Genomic DNA, 25,581 nt, shown 5'->3' on the forward strand with positions numbered 1-25,581 from the left:
CCTTTACATCAACCTCACCTTAACAACTCTTGGAACGTCCCAGTTCAACCAGTCTACGCAACAAAGACTCATTTCCTAGCAGCGATTTCAGCCGCACCACCTCTACATAACAAAAGGCTCAGTCCCTTTTACACCTTTACATCAAGCTCACCTTAACAACTCTTGCAACCTCCCAGTTCAACCAGTCTACACAACAAAGACTCATTCCTGGCAGCGATTTCAGCCGCACCACCTCTACATAACAAAAGGCTCAGTCCCATTTACACGCAGCTTTACATCAACCGCAATTTAACAAACTCTTGCAACCTCCCAGTTCAACTAGTCTACACAACAAAGACTCATTCCTAACAGCGATTTCAGCCGCACCACCTCTACATAACAAAAGGCTCAGTCCCATTTACACGCAGCTCTACATCAGCCTCACCTTAACAACTCTTAGAACCTCCCAGTTGAACCAGTCTACACAACAAAGACTCATTCCTGGCAGCGGTTTCAGCCGCACCACCTCTACATAACAAAAGGCTCAGACCCATTTACACGCAGCTTTACATCAGCCGCAATTTAACAACTCTTGGAACCTCCGAGTTCAACCAGTCTACACAACAAAGACTCATTCCTAGCAGCGTGCTTGAGCCGCACCGAACCTCACAAAAATAATATCCAAGTGCCTACCTTGGCTCCTCCCACCCTCAACCAGTATATATACAAGGGCTGTCTTCTTGGAATTTCTCAATTACTTGATACAGCTATCGGAAGCTTGTGTTGCCTCCGAAACGTCGTGATTTTTATTTTATTTTTATTTTACTTTTATTAATTTAAATTTTTTACCTACGTGACTTTACCGAAAAAACCTATTAATTATAATGTTTTATCTACGTGACTTTACCGAAAAAAACTAAAAATATGAATCCTTGCAGTCACGAAAGCTTCAAATCTAGAACCTCTACCTCCCCCCAGGGCATCGGGTGGAAGGGGCCGATCACCGCTTTGTGTCAGGGAGCTGGTGTTGCCGTTATAGTTGTTGTAGATAAACGTGTAGTATCATCATCAGTAGTAGTATCATCATCAGTAGTAGTAGTATCATCATCAGTAGTAGTAGTATCATCATCAGTAGTAGTATCATCATCAGTAGTATCATCATCATCAGTAGTAGTAGTATCATCATCAGTAGTATCATCATCATCAGTAGTAGTATCATCATCAGTAGTATCATCATCATCAGTAGTAGTAGTATCATCATCAGTAGTAGTATCATCATCAGTAGTATCATCATCATCAGTAGTAGTAGTATCATCATCAGTAGTATCATCATCATCAGTAGTAGTATCATCATCAGTAGTATCATCATCATCATCAGTAGTAGTATCATCATCAGTAGTAGTATCATCATCAGTAGCAGTATCATCATCAGTAGTAGTAGTATCATCATCATTAGTAGTATCATCATCATCAGTAGTAGTATCATCATCAGTAGTATCATCATCATCAGTAGTAGTATCATCATCAGTAGTAGTATCATCATCAGTAGCAGTATCATCATCAGTAGTAGTAGTATCATCATCATTAGTAGTATCATCATCAGTAGTATCATCATCAGTAGCAGTATCATCATCAGTAGTATTATCATCATCAGTAGTATCATCATCATCAGTAGTAGTATCATCATCATCAGTAGTAGTATCATCATCAGTAGCAGTATCATCATCATCAGTAGTATCATCATCATCAGTAGTAGTATCACCATCAGTAGTAGTATCATCATCAGTAGTAGTATCATCATCAGTAGTAGTAGTATCATCATCAGTAGTAGTAGTATCATCATCAGTAGTAGTATCATCATCAGTAGTAGTAGTATCATCATCAGTAGTAGTATCATCATCAGTAGTAGTATCATCATCAGTAGTAGTAGTATCATCATCAGTAGTAGTATCATCATCAGTAGTAGTATCATCATTAGTAGTAGTATCATCATCAGTAGTAGTATCATCATCATTAGTAGTATCATCATCAGTAGTAGTATCATCATCAGTAGTAGTAGTATCATCATCAGTAGTAGTATCATCATCAGTAGTAGTATCATCATTAGTAGTAGTATCATCATCAGTAGTAGTATCATCATCATTAGTAGTATCATCATCAGTAGTAGTATCATCATCATCAGTAGTAGCACCATCAGTAGTAGCGTCACCAGCACTACCACCGCCACCACCACCACCACTACCACCATCACCACCACCATCACCACCACCACCACAATCACCACCACCACCACCACCATCACCTCCACCACCTCCACCACCACCACTACCACCATCACCACCACCATCACCACCACCACCACAATCACCACCACCACCATCACCTCCACCACCACCATCACCTCCACCACCACCATCACCACCACCACCACCACCATCACCACCACCACCACCCCCACCACCCCCACCACCACCACCACCACCCACACCACCACCATCACCATCACCACCACCACCACCATCACCTCCACCACCACCACCATCACCACCACCACCACCATCACCCCCACCACCACCACCACCATCAGCCTCACCTCCAAGCCTCTTCCTCTTCAATTCTCTTCTGTCTGTCTCGCTGATGCTGCTGCTGCTGCTGATCCTGCTGCTGCTGCTGCTTCAGCTGATGATGCTTCTGCTGCTGCTGCTGCTGATCCTGCTGCTGCTGCTGCTTCAGCTGATGATGCTTCTGCTGCTGCTGATCCTGCTGCTGCTGATGCTGATGCCGGTGCTTTTGGCCCTTCCTGTGTGGCCTCAAGTGAGGTCCGTACGGAGCCCCGGGCCCCACCAGGGCCAGGCAGTCGGTCAGGAGAGCGTCCTTCACGTCGCGGTCCAGCGCAGAGTCGGTGCTGAAACTCGGGGAGTGGTTCACCTCGTTGTGGGGAAGGGGGGAGGGGGAGATCGATTGGCGTCATCGTCATTATCATCGTCGTCGTCGTCATCGTCGTCATCATCATCGTCATCATCGTCGTCATCGTTATCGTCGTCGTCATCGTTATCGTCGTCGTCATCGTCGTCATCGTCATCATCGTCGTCGTCATCGTCGTCATCGTCATCATCGTCGTCATCGTTATCGTCGTCATCGTTATCGTCGTCATCGTCATCGTTATCGTCGTCATCGTCATCGTCGTCATCATCATCATCATCGTCATCATCGTCGTCGTCATCGTCGTCATCGTCATCATCGTCGTCATCGTTATCGTCGTCATCGTTATCGTCGTCGTCATCATTGTCGTCGTCGTCGTCGTCATCATCATCGCCGTCGCGACCATCACCGTCATCATCGTCATCGCCATCATCATTGCCAGCACCATCATCACTGCCATCACCAGCATCATCATCGTCACCGCCACCATCGCCACTACAATCATCATCATCATCATCGTCACCGCCACCATCGCCACTACAATCATCATCATCATCATCGTCACCGCCACCATCGCCACTACAATCATCATCATCATCATCATCATCGTCACCGCCACCATCGCCACTACAATCATCATCATCATCGTCACCCGCCACCATCGCCACTACAATCATCATCATCATCGTCACCGCCACCATCGCCACTACAATCATCATCATCATCATCGTCACCGCCACCATCGCCACTACAATCATCATCATCATCATCGTCACCGCCACCATCGCCACTACAATCATCATCATCATCGTCACCGCCACCATCGCCACTACAATCATCATCATCATCGTCACCGCCACCATCGCCACTACAATCATCATCATCATCATCGTCACCGCCACCATCGCCACTACAATCATCATCATCATCATCGTCACCGCCACCATCGCCACTACAATCATCATCATCATCGTCACCGCCACCATCGCCACTACAATCATCATCATCATCGTCACCGCCACCATCGCCACTACAATCATCATCATCGTCATCGTCACCGCCACCATCGCCACTACAATCATCATCATCATCGTCACCGCCACCATCGCCACTACAATCATCATCATCATCATCGTCACCGCCACCATCGCCACTACAATCATCATCATCATCGTCACCGCCACCATCGCCACTACAATCATCATCATCATCGCCACCATCGCCACTACAATCATCATCATCATCGTCACCGCCACCATCGCCACTACAATCATCATCATCATCGTCACCACCACCATCGCCACTACAATCATCATCATCGTCACCGCCACCATCGCCACTACAATCATCATCATCATCGTCACCGCCACCATCGCCACTACAATCATCATCATCATCGTCATCGCCACCATCGCCACTACAATCATCATCATCATCGTCACCGCCACCATCGCCACTACAATCATCATCATCATCGTCACCGCCACCATCGCCACTACAATCATCATCATCATCATCGTCACCGCCACCATCGCCACTACAATCATCATCATCATCGTCACCGCCACCATCGCCACTACAATCATCATCATCATCGTCACCAGCCACCATCGCCACTACAATCATCATCATCATCGTCATCCGCCACCATCGCCACTACAATCATCATCATCATCGTCACCGCCACCATCGCCACTACAATCATCATCATCATCGTCACGCCACCATCGCCCTACAATCTCTCATCGCCCATCGCCACTACAATCATCATCATCATCGTCACCGCCACCATCGCCACTACAATCATCATCATCATCGTCACCGCCACCATCGCCTACATCATCATCATCATCGTCACCGCCACCATCGCCACTACAATCATCATCATCATCGTCACCGCCACCATCGCCACTACATCATCATCATCATCGTCACCGCCACCATCGCCACTACAATCATCATCATCATCGTCACCGCACCACCATCGCCACTACAATCATCATCATCATCGTCACCTCCCACCATCGCCACTACAATCATCATCATCGTCACACGCACCACCACCATCGCCACTACAATCATCATCATCATCATCGTCACCGCCACCATCGCCACTACAATCATCATCATCATCGCATCATCGTCATCGTCACCGCCACCATCGCCACTACAATCATCATCGTCATCGTCACCGCCACCATCGCCACTACAATCATCATCATCATCGTCACCGCCACCATCGCCACTACAATCATCATCATCATCGTCACCACCACCATCGCCACTACAATCATCATCGTCATCGTCACCGCCACCATCGCCACTACAATCATCATCGTCATCGTCACCGCCACCATCGCCACTACAATCATCATCGTCATCGTCACCGCCACCATCGCCACTACAATCATCATCATCATCGTCACCGCCACCATCGCCACTACAATCATCATCATCATCGTCACCGCCACCATCGCCACTACAATCATCATCATCATCGTCACCACCACCATCGCCACTACAATCATCATCGTCATCGTCACCGCCACCATCGCCACTACAATCATCATCATCATCGTCACCACCACCATCGCCACTACAATCATCATCGTCATCGTCACCGCCACCATCGCCACTACAATCATCATCGTCATCGTCACCGCCACCATCGCCACTACAATCATCATCGTCATCGTCACCGCCACCATCGCCACTACAATCATCATCATCATCGTCACCGCCACCATCGCCACTACAATCATCATCATCATCATCATCGTCACCGCCACCATCGCCACTACAATCATCATCATCATCATCGTCACCACCACCATCGCCACTACAATCATCATCATCATCGTCACCACCACCATCGCCACTACAATCATCATCATCGTCACCACCACCATCGCCACTACAATCATCATCATCATCGTCACCACCACCATCGCCACTACAATCATCATCATCATCGTCACCACCACCATCGCCACTACAATCATCATCATCATCATCATCGTCACCGCCACCATCGCCACTACAATCATCATCGTCATCGTCACCGCCACCATCGCCACTACAATCATCATCATCATCGTCACCGCCACCATCGCCACTACAATCATCATCATCATCATCGTCACTGCCACCATCGCCACTACAATCATCATCGTCATCGTCACCGCCACCATCGCCACTACAATCATCATCATCATCGTCACCACCACCACCAACAACTCACCTCCAACAACCACGGCCTGACTTTCCGGTCAAAGATGATGTCAAAGCCAAGCAGTTCGAAGCATGCGGACAGCCTTGTACAGCAGTAGCACCACCCTGCTGATGATGATGCTGCTGCTGCTGATGATGATGCTGCTGCTGATGCTGCTGATGATGATGCTGCTGGTGGTGGCAGCAGGCAGCAGCGAGGGTCGTGGAAGCAGGCGTGTAGCTGCTGCCGTAGGGCAGGTACCACGGCTAGGATGGTTTGCACCACCAGCTTGTCCAGAGATTCCCACACGGACTCACCACCACCAACACCAACACCACCAACACCACCACCACTGACACCACCACCAACACCACCACCAACACCACCCCCACCAACACCGCCCCCGCCAACACCGCCCCCGCCAACACCGCCACCGCCAACGCCGCCCCCGCCAACGCCGCCCCCGCCAACGCCGCCCCCGCCAACGCCGCCACCGCCACCACCGCCACCAACACCGCCACCGCCAACACCGCCCCCGCCAACACCGCCCCCGCCAACACCGCCACCGCCACCAACACCGCCACCGCCAACACCGCCCCCGCCAACACCGCCCCCGCCAACACCGCCCCCGCCAACACCGCCACCAACACCGCCACCGCCAACACCGCCCCCGCCAACACCGCCCCCGCCAACACCGCCCCCACCAACACCGCCACCGCCAACACCGCCACCAACACCGCCACCGCCAACACCGCCCCCGCCAACACCGCCCCCGCCAACACCGCCACCGCCACCACCGCCACCAACACCGCCACCGCCAACACCGCCACCGCCAACACCGCCACCAACACCGCCACCGCCAACACCGCCCCCGCCAACACCGCCCCCGCCAACACCGCCACCGCCACCACCGCCACCAACACCGCCACCGCCAACACCGCCCCCGCCAACACCGCCCCCGCCAACACCGCCCCCGCCAACACCGCCACCAACACCGCCACCGCCAACACCGCCCCCGCCAACACCGCCCCCGCCAACACCGCCCCCGCCAACACCGCCACCAACACCGCCACCGCCAACACCGCCCCCGCCAACACCGCCCCCGCCAACACCGCCCCCACCAACACCGCCACCGCCAACACCGCCACCAACACCGCCACCGCCAACACCGCCCCCGCCAACACCGCCCCCGCCAACACCGCCACCGCCACCACCGCCACCAACACCGCCACCGCCAACACCGCCACCGCCAACACCGCCACCAACACCGCCACCGCCAACACCGCCCCCGCCAACACCGCCCCCGCCAACACCGCCACCGCCACCACCGCCACCAACACCGCCACCGCCAACACCGCCCCCGCCAACACCGCCACCGCCAACACCGCCCCCGCCAACACCGCCCCCGCCAACACCGCCACCGCCACCACCGCCACCAACACCGCCACCGCCAACACCGCCCCCGCCAACACCGCCCCCGCCAACACCGCCACCGCCACCACCGCCACCACCAACACCGCCCCCACCAACACCGCCACCGCCACCACCGCCACCGCCAACACCGCCCCCGCCAACACCGCCCCCGCCAACACCGCCCCCGCCAACACCGCCCCCGCCAACACCGCCACCAACACCGCCACCACCAACACCGCCCCCACCAACACCGCCCCCGCCAACACCGCCACCGCCACCACCGCCACCAACACCGCCACCACCAACACCGCCCCCACCAACACCGCCACCGCCACCACCGCCACCGCCACCAACACCACCGCCACCACCACCACCAACACCACCCCCACCAACACCGCCACCGCCACCACCACCACCACCAACACCACCAACACCACCCCCACCAACACCACCCCCACCAACACCGCCCCCACCAACACCACCCCCGCCAACACCGCCCCCGCCAACACCGCCACCGCCACCACCGCCACCGCCACCAACACCACCAACACCACCCCCGCCAACACCACCCCCGCCAACACCACCCCCGCCAACACCGCCACCGCCAACACCGCCACCGCCACCAACACCACCAACACCACCCCCGCCAACACCACCCCCGCCAACACCACCCCCGCCAACACCGCCACCGCCACCAACACCACCAACACCACCCCCGCCAACACCGCCACCGCCACCACCAACACCACCAACACCACCCCCGCCAACACCACCACCACCGCCACCACCACCACTGCGGCCTCGTCTTAATGAATCCAGGTGAGTCACCACTGTAGACAACCTCCTGCAGTGCAGCAGAAGCATCATCATCAGTAGTAGTATCATCATCAGTATCATCATCATCAGTATCATCATCAGTAGTAGTATCATCATCAGTAGCAGTATCATCATCAGTAGTATCATTATCATCAGTAGTAGTATCATCATCATCAGTATCATCATCAGTAGTAGTATCATCATCATCAGTAGTAGTAGTATCATCATCAGTAGTAGCAGTATCATCAGTAGTATCATCATCATCAGTAGTAGTATCATCATCATCAGTATCATCATCAGTAGTAGTATCATCATCAGTAGTATCATCATCATCATCAGTATCATCATCAGTAGTAGTATCATCATCATCAGTAGTATCATCATCATCAGTAGTATCATCATCATCAGTAGTAGTATCATCATCATCAGTATCATCATCAGTAGTAGTATCATCATCATCAGTAGTAGTATCATCATCAGTAGTATCATCATCATCAGTAGTATCATCATCATCAGTAGTAGTATCATCATCATCAGTAGTAGTATCATCATCAGTAGTATCATCATCATCAGTATCATCATCAGTAGTAGTATCATCATCAGTAGTAGTATCATCATCATCAGTAGTAGTATCATCATCAGTAGTAGTATCATCATCATCAGTATCATCATCAGTAGTAGTATCATCATCAGTAGTAGTATCATCATCAGTAGTATCATCATCATCAGTAGTAGTATCATCATCATCAGTAGTAGTATCATCATCATCAGTAGTAGTATCATCATCAGTAGCAGTATCATCATCAGTAGTAGTATCATCATCAGTAGTAGTATCATCATCATCAGTAGTATCATCATCATCAGTAGTAGTATCATCATCAGTAGTAGTATCATCATCATCAGTAGTAGTATCATCATCATCAGTAGTAGTATCATCATCATCAGTAGTATCATCATCATCAGTAGTAGTATCATCATCATCAGTAGTATCATCATCATCAGTAGTATCATCATCAGTAGGAGTATCATCATCATCAGTAGTAGTATCATCATCAGTAGTAGTATCATCATCATCAAAAGTAGTATCATCATCATCAGTAGTAGTATCATCATCATCAGTAGTATCATCATCATCAGAAGTAGTATCATCATCATCAGTAGTAGTATCATCATCATCAGTAGTATCATCATCATCAGAAGTAGTATCATCATCAGTAGTAGTATCATCATCATCAGTAGTATCATCATCATCAGAAGTAGTATCATCATCATCAGTAGTATCATCATCATCAGAAGTAGTATCATCATCATCAGTAGTATCATCATCATCAGTAGTAGTATCATCATCAGTAGTAGTATCATCATCATCATCAGTAGTATCATCATCATCAGAAGTAGTATCATCATCAGTAGTATCATCATCATCAGTAGTAGTATCATCATCATCAGTAGTATCATCATCATCAGTAGTAGTATCATCATCATCAGTAGTAGTATCATCATCAGTAGTAGTATCATCATCATCAGAAGTAGTATCATCATCAGTAGTATCATCATCATCAGTAGTAGTATCATCATCATCATCAGTAGTATCATCATCATCAGTAGTATCATCATCAGTAGTAGTATCATCATCATCAGAAGTAGTATCATCATCATCAGTAGTATCATCATCATCAGAAGTAGTATCATCATCAGTAGTATCATCATCATCAGTAGTAGTATCATCATCATCATCAGTAGTATCATCATCATCAGTAGTATCATCATCATCAGTAGTAGTATCATCATCATCAGAAGTAGTATCATCATCATCAGTAGTATCATCATCATCAGAAGTAGTATCATCATCAGTAGTATCATCATCATCAGTAGTAGTATCATCATCATCAGTAGTAGTATCATCATCATCAGTAGTATCATCATCATCAGTAGTAGTATCATCATCAGTAGTAGTATCATCATCATCAGTAGTATCATCATCATCAGTAGTAGTATCATCATCAGAGACAGAATAACAACAACAAAATCCAGAAAAACGCATGTCAATTGTTTTTACAAATTGATTAGTATGTCCATGACAGTGCTAGTGTCTCTATGAGGTGTGTGTGTATGTCTATGACAGTGCTAGGGTCTCTATGAGGGTGTGTGTGTGTCTATGATGGTGCTAGGGTCTCTATGAGGGTGTGTGTGTGTCTATGAGGGTGTGTGTGTGTGTCCATGACAGTGCTAGGGTCTCTATGAGGGTGTGTGTGTGTCTATGAGGGTGTGTGTGTCTATGACAGTGCTAGGGTCTCTATGAGGGTGTGTGTATGTCCATGAGGTGTGTGTATGTCTATGACAGTGCTAGTGTCTCTATGAGGTGTGTGTGTGTCTATGAGGGTGCTAGGGTCTCTATGAGGTGTGTGTGTGTCTATGAGGGTGCTAGGGTCTCCATGAGGTGTGTGTATGTCTATGACAGTGCTAGGGTCTCTATGAGGTGTGTGTGTGTGTCTATGAGGGTGCTAGGGTCTCCATGAGGTGTGTGTGTGTCTATGAGGGTGCTAGGGTCTCCATGAGGTGTGTGTGTGTCTATGAGGGCGCTAGGGTCTCCATGAGGTGTGTGTGTCTATGAGGGTGCTAGGGTCTCCATGAGGTGTGTGTGTGTCTATGAGGGTGCTAGGGTCTCCATGAGGTGTGTGCATGTCTATGAGGGTGCTAGGGTCTCCATGAGGTGTGTGTGTGTGTCTATGAGGGTGTTAGGGTCTCTATGAGGTGTGTGTATGTCTATGAGGGTGCTAGGGTCTCTATGAGGGTGTGTGTGTGTCTATGAGGTTGCTAGGGTCTCTATGAGGGTGTGTGTGTGTCTATGAGGGTGTTAGGGTCTCTATGAGGGTGTGTGTGTGTCTATGAGGGTGCTAGGGTCTCTATGAGGGTGTGTGTGTGTCTATGAGGGTGATAGGGTCTCTATGAGGGTGTGTGTGTGTCTATGAGGGTGCTAGGGTCTCTATGAGGGTGTGTGTGTGTCTATGACAGTGCTAGGGTCTCTATGAGGGTGTGTGTGTGTCTATGAGGGTGCTAGGGTCTCTATGAGGGTGTGTGTGTGTCTATGACAGTGCTAGGGTCTCTATGAGGGTGTGTGTGTGTCTATGAGGGTGTGTGTGTATCTATGACAGTGCTAGGGTCTCTATGAGGGTGTGTGTGTGTCTATGAGGGTGTGTGTATGTCTATGAGGGTGTGTGTGTATCTATGACAGTGCTAGGGTCTCTATGAGGGTGTGTGTGTGTCTATGAGGGTGTGTGTATGTCTATGAGGGTGTGTGTGTATCTATGACAGTGCTAGGGTCTCCATGAGGGTGTGTGTGTGTCTATGACAGTGCTAGGGTCTCTATGAGGTGTGTGTGTGTCTATGAGGGTGTGTGTGTGTCTATGACAGTGCTAGGGTCTCTATGAGGTGTGTGTGTGTGTCTATGATGGTGTGTGTGTGTCTATGAGGGTGTGTGTGTGTCTATGAGGGTGTGTGTGTGTCTATGAGGGTATGTGTGTGTCTATGAGGGTGTGTGTGTGTCTATGAGGGTGTGTGTATGTCTATGACAGTGTTAGGGTCTCTATGAGGTGTGTGTATGTCTATGAGGGTGCTAGGGTCTCTATGAGGTGTGTGTGTGTCTATGAGGGTGTGTGTATGTCTATGACAGTGTTAGGGTCTCTATGAGGTGTGTGTATGTCTATGACAGTGTTAGGGTCTCCATGAGGTGTGTGTGTGTCTATGAGGGTGCTAGGGTCTCTATGAGGGTGTGTGTGTGTCTATGAGGGTGTGTGTGTGTCTATGAGGGTGCTAGGGTCTCTATGAGGTGTGTGTATGTCTATGAGGGTGCTAGTGTCTCTATGAGGTGTGTGTGTGTGTCTATGACAGTGTTAGTGTCCCTATGAGGGTGTGTGTATGTCTATGAGGGTGCTAGGGTCTCTATGAGGGTGTGTGTGTGTCTATGAGGGTGTGTGTGTGTCTATGATAGTGTTAGGGTCTCTATGAGGGTGTGTGTGTGTCTATGAGGGTGTGTGTGTGTCTATGAGGGTGTGTGTGTGTCTATGAGGGTGTGTGTGTGTCTATGAGGGTGTGTGTGTGTCTATGAGGGTGCTAGTGTCCCTATGAGGGTGTGTGTATGTCTATGAGGGTGCTAGGGTCTCTATGAGGGTGTGTGTGTGTCTATGAGGGTGTGTGTGTGTCTATGATAGTTTTAGGGTCTCTATGAGGGTGTGTGTATGTCTATGACAGTGCTAGGGTCTCTATGAGGGTGTGTGTGTGTCTATGAGGGTGTGTGTGTGTCTATGATAGTGTTAGAGTCTCTATGAGGGTGTGTGTGTGTCTATGAGGGTGTGTGTGTGTCTATGATAGTGTTAGAGTCTCTATGAGGGTGTGTGTGTGTCTATGAGGGTGTGTGTGTGTCTATGTGGGGAGCGATAGTGCAGTGGTTAGCGCGCTGCGCTATGAACCCGGCGACACGAGTTCGATTCCCGCTCACGGCCAACACCAGTGACGATTATCTGAACCGGTCCCGGGCCTCCCCTAGGTCGACTCAGCCTCAAATGAGTACCTGGTGCGGTGTGTAAACATTGCCACTAGGGAGACAAAGGCGGTCGGGCGTGGTGCTGGCCACCCACCCCCTCGTGTACCGTTCCGGCCTTCATAGGTGCTCGCTAACAGCACTTGCCCCTACAGTCTGTTAAGGCTATACGGGGGATCTTTGTGTGTGTCTATGATAGTGTTAGGGTCTCTATGAGGGTGTGTGTATGTCTATGACAGTGCTAGGGTCTCTATGCGGGTGTGTGTGTGTCTATGAGGGTGTGTGTATGTCTATGACAGTGTTAGGGTCTCTATGAGGGTGTGTGTGTGTCTATGAGGGTGTGTGTGTGTCTATGATAGTGCTAGGGTCTCTATGAGGTGTGTGTGTGTCTATGAGGGTGTGTGTGTGTCTATGATAGTGCTAGTGTCCCTATGAGGGTGTGTGTATGTCTATGACAGTGCTAGGGTCTCTATGAGGTGTGTGTGTGTCTATGATAGTGCTAGGGTCTCTATGAGGTGTGTGTATGTCTATGACAGTGCTAGGGTCTCTATGAGGTGTGTGTGTGTCTATGAGGGTGCTAGGGTCTCTATGAGGGTGCTAGGGTCTCTATGAGGGTGTGTGTGTGTCTATGACAGTGCTAGGGTCTCTATGAGGTGTGTGTATGTCTATGAGGGTGCTAGGGTCTCTATGAGGTGTGTGTGTGTCTATGAGGGTGCTAGGGTCTCTATGAGGTGTGTGTGTGTCTATGATAGTGTTAGGGTCTCTATGAGGTGTGTGTATGTCTATGACAGTGCTAGGGTCTCTATGAGGGTGTGTGTATGTCTATGACAGTGCTAGGGTCTCTATGAGGGTGTGTGTATGTCTATGAGGTGTGTGTGTGTCTATGAGGGTGCTAGTGTCTCTATGAGGGTGTGTGTGTCTCTATGAGGGTGTGTGTATGTCTATGAGGGTGTGAGTGTGTCTATGACAGTGTTAGGGTCTCTATGAGGGTGTGAGTGTGTCTATGAGGGTGTGAGTGTGTCTATGAGGTGTGTGTGTCTCTATGAGGGTGTGTGTATGTCTATGACAGTGCTAGGGTCTCTATGAGGGTGTGTGTATGTCTATGAGGGTGTGTGTATGTCTATGACAGTGCTAGGGTCTCTATGAGGGTGTGTGTATGTCTATGAGGGTGTGTGTATGTCTATGACAGTGCTAGGGTCTCTATGAGGGTGTGTGTATGTCTATGAGGGTGTGTGTATGTCTATGACAGTGCTAGGGTCTCTATGAGGGTGTGTGTGTGTCTATGAGGGTGTGTGTATGTCTATGACAGTGCTAGGGTCTCTATGAGGTGTGTGTGTGTCTATGAGGGTGTGTGTGTGTCTATGACAGTGCTAGGGTCTCTATGAGGTGTGTGTGTGTGTCTATGAGGGTGCTAGGGTCTCTATGAGGTGTGTGTGTGTGTGTCAATGAGGGTGCTAGGGTCTCTATGAGGTGTGTGTGTGTCTATGAGGGCGCTAGGGTCTCTATGAGGTGTGTGTGTGTCTATGAGGGTGCTAGGGTCTCTATGAGGTGTGTGTGTGTCTATGAGGGTGCTAGGGTCTCTATGAGGTGTGTGTGTCTATGAGGTGTGTGTGTGTCTATGAGGGTGCTAGGGTCTCTATGAGGTGTGTGTGTGTGTCTATGAGGGTGTGAGTGTGTCTATGACAGTGTTAGGGTCTCTATGAGGGTGTGAGTGTGTCTATGAGGGTGTGAGTGTGTCTATGAGGTGTGTGTGTCTCTATGAGGGTGTGTGTATGTCTATGACAGTGCTAGGGTCTCTATGAGGGTGTGTGTATGTCTATGAGGGTGTGTGTATGTCTATGACAGTGCTAGGGTCTCTATGAGGGTGTGTGTATGTCTATGAGGGTGTGTGTATGTCTATGACAGTGCTAGGGTCTCTATGAGGGTGTGTGTATGTCTATGAGGGTGTGTGTATGTCTATGACAGTGCTAGGGTCTCTATGAGGGTGTGTGTGTGTCTATGAGGGTGTGTGTGTGTCTATGAGGGTGTGTGTATGTCTATGACAGTGCTAGGGTCTCTATGAGGTGTGTGTGTGTCTATGAGGGTGTGTGTGTGTCTATGACAGTGCTAGGGTCTCTATGAGGTGTGTGTGTGTGTCTATGAGGGTGCTAGGGTCTCTATGAGGTGTGTGTGTGTGTGTCTATGAGGGTGCTAGGGTCTCTATGAGGTGTGTGTGTGTCTATGAGGGCGCTAGGGTCTCTATGAGGTGTGTGTGTGTGTCTATGAGGGTGCTAGGGTCTCTATGAGGTGTGTGTGTGTCTATGAGGTGTGTGTGTGTCTATGAGGGTGCTAGGGTCTCTATGAGGTGTGTGTGTGTCTATGAGGGCGCTAGGGTCTCTATGAGGTGTGTGTGTGTGTCTATGAGGGTGCTAGGGTCTCTATGAGGTGTGTGTGTGTCTATGAGGGCGCTAGGGTCTCTATGAGGTGTGTGTGTGTGTCTATGAGGGTGCTAGGGTCTCTATGAGGTGTGTGTGTGTCTATGAGGGTGCTAGGGTCTCTATGAGGGTGTGTGTGTGTCTATGATGGTGCTAGGGTCTCTATGAGGTGTGTGTGTGTCTATGATGGTGCTAGGGTCTCTATGAGGTGTGTGTGTGTCTATGATGGTGCTAGGGTCTCTATGAGGTGTGTGTGTGTCTATGATGGTGCTAGGGTCTCTATGAGGTGTGTGTGTGTGTCTATGATGGTGCTAGGGTCTCTATGAGGTGTGTGTGTGTCTATGATGGTGCTAGGGTCTCTATGAGGTGTGTGTGTGTGTCTATGATGGTGCTAGGGTCTCTATGAGGTGTGTGTGTGTCTATGATGGTGCTAGGGTCTCTATGAGGTGTGTGCGTGTCTATGATGGTGCTAGGGTCTCTATGAGGTGTGTGTGTGTCTATGAGGGTGCTAGGGTCTCTATGAGGGTGTGTGTGTGTCTATGATGGTGCTAGGGTCTCTATGAGGTGTGTGTGTGTCTATGATGGTGCTAGGGTCTCTATGAGGTGTGTGTGTGTCTATGAGGGCACTAGGGTCTCTATGAGGGTGTGTGTGTCTATGAGGGCGCTAGGGTCTCCATGAGGTGTGTGTGTGTCTATGAGGGCGCTAGGGTCTCCATGAGGTGTGTGTGTGTCTATGAGGGTGCTAGGGTCTCCATGAGGTGTGTGTGTGTCTATGAGGGCACTAGGGTCTCTATGAGGGTGTGTGTGTCTATGAGGGTGCTAGGGTCTCCATGAGGTGTGTGTGTGTGTCTATGAGGGTGCTAGGGTCTCCATGAGGTGTGTGTGTGTCTATGAGGGTGCTAGGGTCTCCATGAGGTGTGTGTGTGTCTATGAGGGCACTAGGGTCTCTATGAGGGTGTGTGTGTCTATGAGGGCACTAGGGTCTCTATGAGGTGTGTGTGTGTCTATGAGGGCGCTAGGGTCTCCATGAGGTGTGTGTGTGTCTATGAGGGTGCTAGGGTCTCCATGAGGTGTGTGTGTGTCTATGAGGGTGCTAGGGTCTCCATGAGGTGTGTGTGTGTCTATGAGGGTGCTAGGGTCTCCATGAGGTGTGTGTGTGTCTATGAGGGCACTAGGGTCTCTATGAGGGTGTGTGTGTCTATGAGGGCACTAGGGTCTCCATGAGGTGTGTGTGTGTCTATGAGGGTGCTAGGGTCTCCATGAGGTGTGTGTATGTCTATGACAGTGCTAGGGTCTCCATGAGGTGTGTGTGTGTCTATGAGGGTGCTAGGGTCTCTATGAGGTGTGTGTGTGTCTATGAGGGTGCTAGGGTCTCCATGAGGTGTGTGTGTGTCTATGAGGGTGCTAGGGTCTCCATGAGGTGTGTGTGTGTGTCTATGAGGGTGCTAGGGTCTCCATGAGGTGTGTGTATGTCTATGAGGGTGCTAGGGTCTCCATGAGGTGTGTGTGTGTCTATGAGGGTGCTAGGGTCTCTATGAGGGCGCTAGGGTCTCCATGAGGTGTGTGCGTGTCTATGAGGGTGTGTGTATGTCTATGACAGTGCTAGGGTCTCCATGAGGTGTGTGCGTGTCTATGAGGGTGTGTGCGTGTCTATGAGGGCGCTAGGGTCTCCATGAGGTGTGTGCGTGTCTATGAGGGCGCTAGGGTCTCCATGAGGTGTGTGTATGTCTATGAGGGTGCTAGGGTCTCCATGAGGTGTGTGTGTGTCTATGAGGGTGCTAGGGTCTCTATGAGGGCGCTAGGGTCTCCATGAGATGTGTGCGTGTCTATGAGGGTGTGTGTATGTCTATGACAGTGCTAGGGTCTCCATGAGGTGTGTGCGTGTCTATGAGGGTGTGTGTATGTCTATGACAGTGCTAGGGTCTCCATGAGGTGTGTGCGTGTCTATGAGGGTGTGTGTATGTCTATGACAGTGCTAGGGTCTCCATGAGGTGTGTGCGTGTCTATGAGGGTGTGTGCGTGTCTATGAGGGCGCTAGGGTCTCCATGAGGTGTGTGCGTGTCTATGAGGGCGCTAGGGTCTCCATGAGGTGTGTGTATGTCTATGATAGTGCTAGGGTCTCTATGGCAGTGCTAGGGTCTCCATGAGGTGTGTGCGTGTCTATGAGGGTGCTAGGGTCTCCATGAGGTGTGTGTGTGTCTATGACAGTGCTAGGGTCTCTATGGCAGTGCTAGGGTCTCCATGAGGTGTGTGCGTGTGTCTATGAGGTGTGTGCGTGTCGCTGGGTCCGTGCGTCTGTCACCTCTTGCTGCCCGTCGACTCGTCGCGCACGAACCCGTCGCTGCGCTTGTTGATGGCGTAGTTGGTGAGGTGCATGCACACGTCATCCTAGACAACACAGAGACACACAGACATGCACACGTCATCCTAGACAACACAGAGACACAGAGACATGCATAGAGACACATAGACACCCATAGAGACCCACATAGAAACACAGACATGCACACGTCATCCTAAACAACACAGAGACACACAGACACCACAGAGACACACACGTCATTCTAGACACCCATAGAAATGCATTGAGACCCATAGAGACACACAGAGACACACAGAGACACATAGACACGCATAGAGACCCACATAGACATGCACACGTCATCCTCGACACCGCAGAGACACACAGACATGCATAGAGACACACATAGAGACCCACAGAGACGCATAGACATGCACACGTCATCCTAGACACACATAGACATGCATAGAGACCCATAGAGACACATAGACACACAGAGACATGCACACGTCATCCTAGACACCACAGAGACCCACAGACACCCATAGAGACCCACAGAGACCCACAGACACCCATAAACACCCATAGAGACCCATAGACACCCACAGAGACCCATAGACATCCACAGAGACCCAGACACCCACAGAGACACATAAACACCCATAGAGACCCATAGACACCCACAGAGACCCACAGACACCCATAGAGACCCATAGACACCCACAGAGACACATAGACACCCATAGAGACCCATAGAGACCCACAGAGACCCACAGACACCCATAAACACCCATAGAGACCCATAGACACCCACAGAGACCCATAGACATCCACAGAGACCCATAGACACCCACAGAGACACATAAACACCCATAGAGACCCATAGACACCCACAGAGACCCACAGACACCCATAGAGACCCATAGACACCCACAGAGACACATAGACACCCATAGAGACCCATAGATACCCACAGAGACCCACAGACACCCATAGAGACCCATAGACACCCACAGAGACCCATAGACACCCACAGAGACCCATAGACACCCACAGAGACCCATAGACACCCATAGACACCTACAAAGACCCATAGAGACCCATAGACACTCACAGAGACCCATAGACACCCACAGAGACCCATAGACACCCACAGAGACCCATAGACACCCATAGAGACCCATAGACACCCACAGAGACCCATAGACACCCATAGAGACCCATAGACACCCATAGAGACCCATAAACACCCACAGAGACCCATAGACACCCATAGAGACCCATAGACACCCACAGAGACCCACGCGTCATCCTAGTCACCCACAGAGACCCATAGAGACCCACAGAGACCCATAGACACCCACAGACACCCGCAGAGACCCCCATAGACACCCATTGAGACCCATAGACACCCACAGAGACCCACAGAGACCCACAGAGACCTATAGACATCCACACGCTATAGTCACAAGCAGAGTGGGCGAATGAGTGTGTGAGCGAGTGAGTGATGGAGTGAGCGAGTGAGTGAGCCAGTGGGTGAGCGAGTGGGTGAGTGAATGAGTGAGTGGGTGGGTGGGTGGGTGGGTGAGCGAGTGAGTGAGCGAGTGGGTGGGTGAGCGAGTGAGTGAGCGAGTGGATGAGTGAGCGAGTGAGTAAGCGAGTGAGTGAGTGAGTGGGTGAGTGAGTGAGTGAGTGATGAGCGAGTGGGTGGGTGAGTGAGTGAGCGAGCGAGTGGGTGGGTGAGCGAGTGAGTGAGTGAGTGGGCGAGCGAGTGAGTGAGTGAGTGATGAGCGAGTGGGTGGGTGAGTGAGCGAGCGAGTGGGTGGGTGAGCGAGTGAGTGAGCGAGTGGATGAGTGAGTGGGCGAGCGAGTGAGTGAGTGATGAGCGAGTGGGTGGGTGAGTGAGCGAGCGAGTGGGTGGGTGAGCGAGTGAGTGAGCGAGTGGATGAGTGAGCGAGTGGATGAGTGAGCGAGTGAGTGAGCGAGTGGGTGGGCGAGCGAGCGAGTGGATGAGTGAGTGAGCGAGTGGGTGGGCGAGCGAGTGAGTGAGCGAGTGGGTGAGTGAGTGAGCGATGAGCGTGTGAGCGGCTGAGTGAGTGAGTGAGTGGGTGAGTGAGTGGGTGAGTGAGCAAGTGAGTGAGCGAGTGGGTGGGCGAGCGAGTGAGTGAGCGAGTGGGTGGGTGAGCGAGTGAGTGAGCGAGTGGGTAGGTGAGCGAGTGAGTGAGCGAGTGAGTGAGCGAGTGGGTGAGTGAGTGGGCGAGCGAGTGAGTGAGTGAGCAGGTGAATGAGTGGGTGGGTGGGTGAGTGAGCGAGCGAGTGGGTGGGTAAGCGAGTGAGTGAGCGAGTGGATGAGTGAGCGAGTGAGTGAGCGAGTGGGTGGGCGAGCGAGTGAGTGAGCGAGTGGGTGAGTGAGTGAGCGATAAGCGAGTGAGCGGCTGAGTGAGTGAGTGGGTGAGTGAGTGAGTGGGTGAGTGAGTGGGTGAGTGAGCAAGTGAGTGAGCGAGTGGGTGTGCGCGCGAGTGAGTGAGCGAGTGGGTGGGTGAGTGAGCGAGTGGGTAGGTGAGCGAGTGAGTGAGCGAGTGAGTGAGCGAGCGGGTGGGTGAGCGAGTGGGTGAGTGAGTGGGCGAGCGAGTGAGTGAGTGAGCAGGTGAATGAGTGGGTGGGTGAGTGAGCGAGCGAGTGGGTGGGTGAGCGAGTGAGTGAGCGAGTGGATGAGTGAGCGAGTGAGTGAGCGAGTGGGTGGGCGAGCGAGCGAGTGGATGAGTGAGTGAGCGAGTGGGTGGGCGAGCGAGTGAGTGAGCGAGTGGGTGAGTGAGTGAGCGATGAGCGAGTGAGCGGCTGAGTGAGTGAGTGGGTGAGTGAGTGAGTGAGTGGGTGAGTGAGTGGGTGAGTGAGCAAGTGAGTGAGCGAGTGGGTGTGCGCGCGAGTGAGTGAGCGAGTGGGTGGGTGAGTGAGCGAGTGGGTAGGTGAGCGAGTGAGTGAGCGAGTGAGTGAGCGAGCGGGTGGGTGAGCGAGTGGGTGAGTGAGTGAGTGAGTGGGTGAGCGAGTGGGTGAGTGAGTGAGTGAGTGAGCAGATAAATGAGTGGGTGGATGAGCGAGCGAGTGAGTGAGCGAGTGGATGAGCGAGCGAGTGAGTGAACGAGTGGGTGGGCGAGCGAGCGAGTGGGTGAGTGAGTGAGCGAGTGGGCGAGTGGGTGAGTGAGCAAGTGAGTGAGTGAGTGGGTGGGCGAGCGAGTGAGTGAGCGAGTGAGTGAGTGAGCGAGCAAGTGAGTGATGAGCGGGTGAGTGAGTGAGTGAGCGAGCGAATGAGTGATTGAGCGAGTGGGTGAGCGATGAGCGAGTGGGTGGATGAGTGAGCGAGCGAGTGAGCGAGCGAATGAGTGATTGAGCGAGTGGGTGAGCGATGAGCGAGTGGGTGGATGAGTGAGCGAGCGGGTGAGTGGCTCCTCACCATGTTGTGAGCGGTGGGTGAGCGGTAGGGGTGAGTAGCGAGCCGTGCCAGCCCCTCGCGGTACATGTAGATGCGGGGTGGGTCCACCATGGTGAGCAGGTGGACGAGTGGGTGGGTGAGTGAGTGAGCGAGCGGGTGGGTGAGTGAGTGGGTGAGCGAGTGAGTGAGCGAGTGAGCGAGTGGGTGGGTGAGTGAGTGAGTGAGTGGGTGAGTGAGTGGGTGGGTGAGTGAGCGAATGGGTGAGTGAGTGGGTGGGTGAGTGAGTGAGCGAGTGGGTGAGTGAGTGGGTGGTTGAGTGAGTGGGTGGGCGAGCGAGTGAGTGAGTGAGTGATCGAGTGGGTGGGTGATCGAGTGCGTGAGCGAGTGAGCGAGCGAGTGAGCGAGAGGGTGAGCGAGCGAGTGAGCGAGAGGGTGAGCGAGTGAGCGAGAGGGTGAGCGAGCGAGTGAGCGAGAGGGTGAGCGAGCGAGTGAGTGAGCGAGTGGGTGAGCGAGTGGGCGAGTGGCTCCCTCACCATGTTGTGAGCGGTGGGTGAGCGGTAGGGGTGAGTAGCGAGCCGTGCCAGCCCCTCGCGGTACACGTAGATGCGGGGTGGGTCCACCATGGTGAGCAGGGCGTAGACCCGGGCATCAAACTTGTACCCTCCCAGCAGCAGAGGCTGTGGCACCAGCAACAGTAGTAGCATCAGTAGTAGTAGTAGTAGCAACAGTAGCAGCATCAGTAGCAGTAGCAGCAGCAGTAGCAGCATCAGTAGTAGTAGTAGCGACATCAGTAGCAGCATCAGTAGCAGCTGTAGCAGTATTAGCAGCAGTAGTAGTAGCAGTAGTAGCAGTAGTAGCAGTAGTAGCGACATCAGTAGCAGCAGTAGCAGCAGTAGCAGCAGTAGCAGCATTAGTGGCAGCATCAATAGTAGCAGCAGTAGCAGCAGTTGTAGCAGTAGTAGTAGTAGTAGCAGCAGTAGTAGCAGTCGTAGTAGTAGTAGTAGCAGCAGTAGTAGCAGCAGCATAAGTAGCAGCAGTAGTAGCAGTCGTAGCAGCAGTATCAGCATTAGCAGCAGCAGTAGTAGTAGTGAAGTACCGTTGATGACTCTTGGACACCGTTGGTGAGGCACACGTATTTATTCCGTACAAGTAGTCACAACTGTGGACGTACAACACTAGAGGGGGTATCGGCCCCCTCACCCGGCTAGCTGGGAATACACTGCTAGCTATCTCCGACCTACCTCCTAGCCCTCCACTAACGGGCTAGGGGAGGCTGTCTGGCCCGACACTGGTACGTCGGGCTACGGTACCCGGAGTCCCAGAGCACTAGCTCTGGTTCTCGGGACCACGCCGCTGGCTCGGTCCTACGCGGCCCTGACAAGGGCTGGGAATACACTGCTAGCTATCTCCGACCTACCTCCTAGCCCTCCACTAACGGGCTAGGGGAGGCTGTCTGGCTCGACACTGGTAAGTCGGGCTACGGTACCCGGAGTCCCAGAGCACTGGCTCTGGTTCTCGGGACCACGCCGCTGGCTCGGTCCTGCGCGGCCCTGACAAGGGCGGCGTCCCAGGGGAGTCCAGGGCTCTAGCTGGACGATCTTCGCTCTTCACTCGTTTAGCTTTAACATTCTGCCCCGAGCCCTCTGACACATCCCCCTTTATACTCAACCCCCGCTGAGGGGTGGGGCTCCGGGCTGCCTGGTGCGGACGTCGTTGAGAGCACCCCGCCCCCCGGTGCACTCACGTAGCCCCGCCCACTGTGTTTGTTTCGCATAAGCTGCCATGCATATCGGCTCGCTCTCTAACACCCCTACAGTAGCATCAGCAGTAGTAGTTAGTAGTAGTAGCAGCAGTAGTAGGTGTGTGTGTGTAGAGGTGTGTGTGTGTGTATGTAGGTGTGTGTGTGTATGTAGGTGTGTGTATGTAGGGGTATGTGTGTGTGTGTATGTATAGGTGTGTGTGTGTCTAGGGTTATGTGTGCATGTAGGTAGATGTGTGTGTGTGTGTGTATGTAGGGGTAGGTGTGTGTATCTAGGGGTGTGTGTGTAGAGGTATGTGCATACCCTGGCGATGTACTCTTGACACACGGTCCTGTCCAAGGGCTGCGTGTCCGTGCCTGGTGTCCGAGTCAGTAGGTGTGTGTATGTGTATGTAGGTGTGTGTATGTAGGGTTATGTGTGTATGTAGAGGTATGTGTGTGTATCTAGGGGTAGGTATATACCCTGGCGATGTACTCTTGACACACGGCCCTGTCCAAGGGCTGCGTGTCCGTGCCTGGTGTCCGAGTCAGTAGGTGTGTGTATGTGTATGTAGGTGTGTGTATGTAGGGGTATGTGTGTATGTAGAGGTATGTGTGTGTATCTAGGGGTATGTGCGTACCCTGGCGATGTACTCTTGACACACGGCCTTGTCCAAGGGCTGCGTGTCCGTGCCTGGTGTCCGAGTCAGTAGGTGTGTGTATGTGTATGTAGGTGTGTGTATGTAGGGTTATGTGTGTACGTAGAGGTATGTGTGTGTATCTAGGGGTAGGTATATACCCTGGCGATGTACTCTTGACACACGGCCCTGTCCAAGGGCTGTGTGTAGAGTATGTGTGTGTGTATGTAGGAGTATGTGTGTGTATCTAGGGGTATGTGTGTGTGTGTGTGTAGAGGTATGTGTGTGTGTGTGTATGTAGATGTGTGTGTGTGTATCTAGGTATGTGTATGCAGGAGTATAGGTGTGTGTATCCAGAGGTATGTGTGTGTGTGTATGTAGATGTGTGTGTGTGTATCTAGGTATGTGTATGCAGGAGTATAGGTGTGTGTATCTTGAGGTATGTGTGTGTGTGTGTATGTATAGGGGTGTGTATGTCAGAGGTGTGGACTCGAGTCATGTGACTTGGACTCGAGTCAGACTCGAGTCATGAATTTGATGACTTGCGACTCGACTTGGACTTGCATAACAATGACTTTGTCCCACCTCTGGTGTATGTAGAGGTAGGTATATACCCTGGCGATGTACTCTTGACACACGGCCCTGTCCAAGGGCTGCGTGTCCGTGCCTGGTGTCCGAGTCAGTAGGTGTGTGTATGTGTATGTAGGTGTGTGTATGTAGGGTTATGTGTGTATCTAGGGGTAGGTATATACCCTGGCGATGTACTCTTGACACACGGCCCTGTCCAAGGGCTGCGTGTCCGTGCCTGGTGACCGAGTCAGGAAGATCCCCCGGCCCTGACATCCGTTGTGCGGCTTGACGATGAAGACCCGGCCACTGCCCAAGCCACTCGTGGTGCTGCCCTTCTCCCTGCACCAGGAGAGCAACTTGCCTCGGCTGGCTCACGGGGAGAGAGAGAGAGGGGGGGGGTAGAGAGGGGGTAGAGAGGGGGTAGAGAGAGGGTAGAGAGAGAGGGGGGGGTAGAGAGAGGGGGGGGTAGAGAGAGAGGGGGTAGAGAGAGAGGGGGGGTCGGGGGTGGAGAGGGGGTAGAGAGGGGGGGTAGAGGGGGTAGAGAGAGGGGGGGGGGTAGAGAGAGGGGGGGGGGTAGAGAGAGGGGGGGGTAGAGAGAAAGGGGGTAGAGAGAGAGGGGGGAGAGGGGGGGTAGAGAGGGGGTGGAGAGAGAGGGGGTAGAGAGAGAGAGGGGGGTAGAGAGAGGGGGTAGAAAGAGGGGGTAGTGAGGGGGGGGGGGTAGAGAGGGGGTAGAGAGAGAGGGGTGGAGAGAGGGGGTAGGGTAGAGAGGGGGTAGAGAGAAGGGGTAGAGAGAGAGGGGGTAGAGAGAGAGGGGGGGTCGGGGGTGGAGAGGGGGTAGAGAGGGGGGTAGAGGGGGTAGAGAGAGGGGGGGGGGGGGTAGAGAGAGGGGGGGGGGGTAGAGAGAGGGGGGGGTAGAGAGAAAGGGGGTAGAGAGAGAGGGGGGAGAGGGGGGGTAGAGAGGGGGTGGAGAGAGAGGGGGTAGAGAGAGAGAGGGGGGTAGAGAGAGGGGGTAGAAAGAGGGGGTAGAGAGGGGGGGGGGGGGGGTAGAGAGGGGGTAGAGAGAGAGGGGTGGAGAGAGGGGGTAGGGTAGAGAGGGGGTAGAGAGAAGGGGTAGAGAGAGAGGGGGTAGAGAGGGGGTAGAGAGGGGGGGGGGGTAGAGAGAGAGAGAGAGGGGGGGGGGTAGAGAGAGGGGGGGGGTAGAGAGAAAGGGGGTAGAGAGAGAGGGGGGGGGGGGGTAGAGAGAGGGGGGGGGGTAGAGAGAGGGGGGGGGTAGAGAGAAAGGGGGTAGAGAGAGAGGGGGGGAGAGGGGGGGTAGAAAGAGGGGGTAGAGAGGGGGGGGGGGGTAGAGAGGGGGGTAGAGAGAGAGGGGTGGAGAGAGGGGGGTAGGGTAGAGAGGGGGTAGAGAGAAGGGGTAGAGAGAGAGGGGGTAGAGAGGGGGTAGAGAGGGGGGGGGTAGAGAGAGAGAGAGAGGGGGGGGGGTAGAGTAGAGAGAGAGGGGGTAGAGAGAGAGGGGGGTAGAGGGGGGTAGAGAGGGGGGGGGGGTAGAGAGAGAGGGGGGGTAGAGAGAGAGGGGGGTTGAGAGAGAGGGGGTAGATGAGAGAGGGGGTA

The 25,581-nt window shown here is 52.5% G+C and overlaps 1 protein-coding gene across 1 annotated transcript in view; it reads right to left on the reverse strand.

Annotated features, from left to right (window-relative positions):
* Positions 1-2,572: 2,572 nt before the first annotated feature.
* Positions 2,573-25,581, reverse strand: part of LOC144954137 (tubulin polyglutamylase TTLL13-like) — a gene marked incomplete at its 3' end in the record, with an annotated part of 42,691 nt that continues 19,682 nt past the window's right edge. Inside the window, exons 8-13 of the mRNA XM_078884699.1 lie at positions 24,156-24,339; positions 21,561-21,704; positions 17,598-17,683; positions 8,294-8,369; positions 6,143-6,460; positions 2,573-2,907 (exon numbers count right to left, since the gene is read on the reverse strand). Coding sequence (XP_078740825.1) covers positions 2,573-2,907; positions 6,143-6,460; positions 8,294-8,369; positions 17,598-17,683; positions 21,561-21,704; positions 24,156-24,339 — 1,143 coding nt within the window. The remainder of the gene's footprint in view (positions 2,908-6,142; positions 6,461-8,293; positions 8,370-17,597; positions 17,684-21,560; positions 21,705-24,155; positions 24,340-25,581) is intronic.

Source organism: Lampetra fluviatilis, unplaced genomic scaffold (genome assembly GCF_964198595.1).
Source record: "Lampetra fluviatilis unplaced genomic scaffold, kcLamFluv1.1 SCAFFOLD_228, whole genome shotgun sequence".
Taxonomy (NCBI): Eukaryota; Metazoa; Chordata; class Hyperoartia; order Petromyzontiformes; family Petromyzontidae; genus Lampetra; species Lampetra fluviatilis.